Below are 6,000 nucleotides of genomic sequence, written 5' to 3' on the forward strand. Positions count from 1 at the left end.
ACCTTCACTACCATACACTGGTAACTCTGGTCCTAGTTCCTAGAAGAGGTGAGGTGTAGAACTGAACTCCTTTTCCTACCCTTCCCAGCACACACAGAGCAGAAGGAATCCAACATTTATTCCCTACATGCTAAACTGTTCTTGGAACCACTGGACAGCTGTATAAAAAGGTGGCAGGTTATTTTTTATCTGGTTTGGAAAGAAAGAAGCAACTGGAATAGGTGTGATGGACTAAGCCCACGAGAAGACATAGCACAAAAGCTGGTTGAGCTTGTATTTCTCATTTGGATTTAATAATGAATCAGCTGCTGAACTACTCACATCCTGCCAAGACAGTTGTCACATTTGGTAAGTACCAAGGCAAAAGTATATGCTTAAAGAGTTGGACAGGAGAACAAGGATTGCCTTTTGTGAACTTGTATTTAAATATCTAAATTTGCATGTAAAAAAAAAAAAAAAAATCTGATTTGTCCCAAAGTTGCAGCCATTTCTGAAACTCCAGCAATAATTCAGTGTTCCGATACCCAGCTAAGAATTAATTAATTTATTAACTTGCCTTAGTAAAACCATAACAATACTTCCTGATGTCAGTTAATCTACAATAAAAACTAGGTGATTTCAAAGTACTCTGATGTTGTTTGCTACAAAAGGTATGGCCTTGACCCTGCAAAACTACAAGAACATAAGTAACTTATAAAGACAAAAGTGAAGCTTCACAATGACTATGAAGATAAGCATATGACCATCTGACCACTTCTGCATAAAACCCTATTTTCTTTAAACAAGATAAAAAGTTGCAAGAACACAGTTCCATGTGGCTGGGAACAAGAAAGATCAACTCTGAAAATGTAATAAGGAAAATAAAACAAAACACAGAAGAAACCCTGAAGCCCCAAACACTTAGTATCCGGTGCTTTGTAATGGAAGAAGATCTCAAACCACTCGTCTTCACACCTCAATTCTTAACCACCAAAACTCAGGTTCAGAACAAAATGTGTTCAAATTTTAGAATGAAAGTTGATTTCTAATGTCTAAATACTTTCTATCATGACCACCCCAAGCAATTCTCTTTTTTTGCTCCATCGGTGTCACTAATCTTGGAAATCCAACAAAAAGTTGACATTTTCCCTAAGACACTACTCCTTGCATACACGTGACAGTTTCTCAGTTTTGGGCATAAAGAATTAGGAGAAAATGTACAAACAATACTGAAACATGCCTAAATTATTCACTTACGAGCAAGGATCTCCATTCTGACTTTTAACATATTTAAACCTATCCCTCCAGCCTGAATAGGACACATTATGAAGCAATAAAACCTTGCCAATAGGTTTATGGACATCAGTATCAAGAAACTGATAACACCTCATACGATATTAAATAATAGTATTACATTTATCAGCAAGATTTCCTGAATAATAACAATTAATACTTCAGCATCACTTCTGCTAACACGACCTTCAACTTATTGCATTATATTTGGATTGGTACTTCAAACATAATTGCATAGGAGCCTCCTGTAAAAGTTACTTCCCTGAAGCATTCTGCAATGTTGTACTTGAAAGCAAGTATTTCATCATCATTGGAAGAAGCAATCTTTTTCCATACACACCTTTTTGTTTTGTATTTTTTTAAAAAAGAAAGCATTGACTACTTATTTCAGATATAACGCCCTCAACTTCTGTCTCACACGTTTTCATGGAAGGAAAGCACGTACTAAAATGTAGGCATGTCCTGGAGTGCTTTACTAAATACGATCAGTACCAGAAACCAATGATGTGTGTGGATTCAGTTAAAACACTAACAGAATATTCTGACGTCTTAGAAAACACTGTTCCAATCTCACTCATTAATCACTCTTTTGTGGATGTTTCCAGTTGAGTGGACAGGTCTCTTGTTACTGATATGTAGCAAATGCTTCCTACTTTGTAAAGCTCATCGCAAATACTATGCCTCAAAGTGTTGAGAAATTCTTATGCCTTGAGGAATCTTTGCTCTGTGATAAATTACCTTTTAATATATTATCTTTAGCATTGATCCTGATCTACTTTTGATGAGACAGAAACTGATGGAGCCCCTGAAGACTGAAGGAATGCATTTTAAAACAAGCTAACATCTTTCACCACTATAAATGATGGATGTTTTTTTAATCCTTATTTATTTATATATTTTTAAGAGAAAGACATCCTTGCTAACAGTTTGAATGTAATGCATTTTCTTATCTTGTGGGGCTTTCACTTTTGTGACCTTTTCAATTATTTCATATAACATTTGTGAAGACACAAAGACATTCACAGTGTATGTGGTAAAATGCAAGTAAGCAGAGACTTTGTCATTCACAGAAACATCATTCCTAAGGTACTAGAGCCACATTAGACTCTTTACAGATGTACACATACAATTTTGCCGGTTCTTACCCAGTGAAGTGAATGTTTACATTAATAGCCTGATTTTCCTATCAAGAAATGTTACTATAAAGTTTTGTAAAGAAATTTCTCTGCTCTAGTGAATATTCATCATAAACATCTCTTTAATTTTATATACTTATATACTTATATATATACACTTGACACTTCAGTTACAGCCAGATAGCTGGTACAATATAATGTATCACGCATGGTTCAAATGTCATTTAATGGACTTAAAGACTTTGATTTTAAAAGATCAGGTCAGGCCCAAGGACAGTTAATTATGCACTTAATGAGCATGAACTGCATCTGGTTTCAGCCATGGGAACTTTAACTAAGGTAGGAATCAGAAGTATATTTGCTTTATTGGGGTTTTTTCTTGACACTTTCAGCATCACAAGTTCTAGGAGATCACTACTCTGATAGAAGCTTTACAAATAAATAAAATGAAACAGAACAAATGGCTCCTTGAGCAATTCAGTTAATATGCAGCCTCATTTGCTACAGATTTGTATCTTATACTTGACAGGAGCACTGACTGAAGCTTCTTCTGTGGAGAATTTGTAAAAGCTTACGCACCCATCATCCGCACTCCCTGGCTCTAACAGCATTTGAGAGCAGGTACGGCTTCTCTCCCACTGCCGCACCACTGGAGGACACCTCTAGGATCCTCACCTTTACCTGCATGTTTGTAAAACTTTAGGAACTGGTTACGTTTGGGATCCTTCCCTGCTATCACATCTGGCTAAACTGAGCCAAAGTGGGGGAGGCAGGCAAACAAGGTGATTCATACAGACCAACTTCCCTTAAGAAACTTTTAAAAAAGGTCCAGGCCAACCTGCTGAAAAGGAAAGCTATCCCAAAAGGATTAAAAAGTGAGCTAAAAGCCCTCAGTTGCTCAGGCAGAGACCTCGTGCCAAATGTTATGGTTTTACATCACGTGTTCCCATTTCAGTCACCATGTTCGCCTCTTACACAAGATTTCCTCCCTCCCCTCCCTGCCGTGCGAAAGACCCTCAAGTAACAAAAGGGGGAACCAGCACCCTGGCTGGTGGGCCAAAGCCAGAAAGATTATTTGCGCTTTCCAGTTGGCAGTGTCATTTTGAGCAATGTCACGTTTTAAAACATGTCCAAGCTTCTACACTGTCTTATAAGGTAGGCTGTGCCCAGGCGTTGGTATTGGCTCCTTCTTCTCTTTTTATTTGAAGTTGTGAGAAAGAAGAGGCACCGGGGACTTTGCTTGTAAGAGAACACTTTCAAGGCTTGCAAGGAACTGTTTCCAGTAAAACCTTGTATTACACTCGCACACTGAGCAAATGCTAAGCACCCGAAAAGCCAAACAGAAGGAATCCTTGCTCTGAGAGCCTTTCCCCTCTGCTACCCCCCCACCCCGCCATGCTCTCGCAGTTTACAGTGGAATAACAGATTAACCAGTTGAGCAATTTACCAAAGGTTGCTCAAATTATGTCATAAATTCATCTGTCTGGGTCCAGCGAGGGTTTATGACACCTGACAGACAAAGCCCATTCCTGGTGCTAAAATCCCAGCAACAACAAGAAGAAGAGGCATCTCTGCTCCTCCGGCGGCAGGCGAGCCAGACCCCCACCGCTCCCCCACCGCCCTTTTCAGCGCTAACTGGGGCCTGGAGCTCGGACCCTTCTCCGCCGAGGGTGGGGGGGAGACCCGCCGCGCCCCTCGCGCCGCCGCTGCCCGCCCCTGCCCGCGCCCGCCGCACGTGCCCCGCCGCGCCGGGGCTCCCACCTGAAGAAAAGTTTGGAGAAGATGTTCGCCTTCTCCAGGGGGGACCTCTGCATGGCGCCCGGGGCTGCGGAGCGGTGCGGAGCGGTGCGGAGCGGTGCGGAGCGGTGCGGAGCGGTGCGGAGCGGTGCGGAGCGCGGGGGACCGGCGGCAGCCGCTGATCGCTGACGCCTCGCTCGCCCGCCCCGCTCCGCTCCCGCGGCTCTCCCGCCTTATCGGCTGGGCCGGCTCTGATGTCACGCCGCCGCCTGCCCCTGCCCCCTCCCCGCCTCGGCTCTGCCGGCTGGGGCCCCGGACCGCGCGCTGCCCGCGCCGCCGCCTCCCCCGCCGCCCCCGGCAGCGCACAGCGGGCGCGCCCCGCGGCTGCCCCCCGGCTGCCCTCTCCTCCCCGGCTCCCCGCCAGCCCCGTAACGCCTCCTGCCGCCTCCGCCTCGCCAGCCACCCCACGCCGGGTCCCCAACCTCCCCCCGCCAACCCTCGCCCTCCCTGCGGAGGAGAAGCCTCCCCGCCAGTCGCGCCCCTGCCCTCGCTGCGGGGCGGTGGCGAGAGCACAGCCAGGAGAGCCCCGTTCGGGCACGGAGATCCCCTCGCCCCCCGCCCCAGAGCCTGCCCCAGCCCGCCGGCCGCCTGCTCGCAACCCCTCCCCCCGAGACTCGCGGGAGCCGAAGCCGAGTTTGGTGGGTACCCAGGGCCCGGGCCGGAGGCCCCCGTGCCCCCGGCTGCCCCTACACCTGTGCGCGGCCCCGCGGGGGGGGAGGCGAGGGGTGAACAAATGTGAACGGCGGGCGCGATCGCACCCGCTTTGACATACACTTGCTCCAGTTTTTCGAGTTTTGTAGTTTTCACGGCTACCTGAGCCGAGAGGAACGGGAAGCGAAGGTGTATCCTTAAGAAGTTTAGCCCAAATACCCAGCTTTAACCCTAAAGCCGTTTCCGAAGCGTTATGCACGTGCTGGACAAACAAAATCGCCGCTCCCAGAGCACAGAGCGGAAAGCATGCTTAAGAGAAGACAAAGGTGACAAGAAGCAGGAGAAAGAACTCGTGATTTAATCCTGTATAAGGCTTAATTTTATTTAATGCTTATGGCGATATTTACGCACTCCAGTTTCCTTTCACTTCTGTAACTTAAAAAAATATGGATGGAAAAGGTCATGCTTTCCTTAAGCATCCAGCCGTTTCCCTCTAAACTGCCCGCTGTGAAGAGGCAAACGTGCTTCCCCGCGGGCTTATAGATTGCTCTACATCTACAGTGTAACCAGCTTGTTACTCTCTGCAAACTTTGCAGGCGTTTTTTATTTCTCCGCTTCTCGCTACACCCCGCCGTCTTTCCACAAAGCGTTTCTTTGCCTTGGCAAGCCTCCCTCGCAGTCTGCGGAGAGCGAAGAGGTGCCCTCTTACCCTGCCACCGCGCCAGGCTCCTTTGTGTCTCAGAACCCGCGCAGCCCCTTCCCGATTCTGCTTTATTAACGACAAAACCAGTACGCGCCGCGGGGCAGGGCAGGGCTCCCGGACACTCTCCGCGCTCCACCACGGCGGCAGGCAGCGCGGCGAGGCAGGGCCGACGGAGCGCTTCCGCAGCCTGCCACCTAGTGGCACCGCGCCCCGCACCGCGCCCCGCACCGCGGCCCGCCCCCCACAGCCCCGCTGCGCTCAGCCTGCAGGACGCGCAAGGAGGAGCTGTCAGCAGCATCCGGACCCGCGGCGAGGCTGTCACCCCACACGCCCCACCCGGCTCCGAGGGCAGCTCTGCGGGAAGGCCCCGGCCTGCCGATCACCGAAGCCTTCCAGCCTCTTTCACCTTCGTTAGAAAATGGCCAAATGCCAATTTAAAGG

General features: G+C 48.0%; 1 protein-coding gene across 2 annotated transcripts in view; it reads right to left on the reverse strand.

Annotated features, from left to right (window-relative positions):
* Positions 1-4,404, reverse strand: part of CFTR (CF transmembrane conductance regulator) — a gene marked incomplete at its 3' end in the record, with an annotated part of 97,993 nt that extends 93,589 nt beyond the window's left edge. For both annotated transcript variants that reach the window (XM_082014296.1, XM_082014295.1), the window contains exon 1: positions 4,170-4,404. In XM_082014296.1, the coding sequence (XP_081870422.1) occupies positions 4,170-4,222 (53 nt within the window). In that variant the 5' untranslated portion in view covers positions 4,223-4,404. The remainder of the gene's footprint in view (positions 1-4,169) is intronic.
* Positions 4,405-6,000: the final 1,596 nt, after the last annotated feature.

Source organism: Phaethon aethereus (assembly GCF_964289735.1).
Source record: "Phaethon aethereus genome assembly, chromosome: 1".
In the NCBI taxonomy this organism is placed as follows: Eukaryota; Metazoa; Chordata; class Aves; order Phaethontiformes; family Phaethontidae; genus Phaethon; species Phaethon aethereus.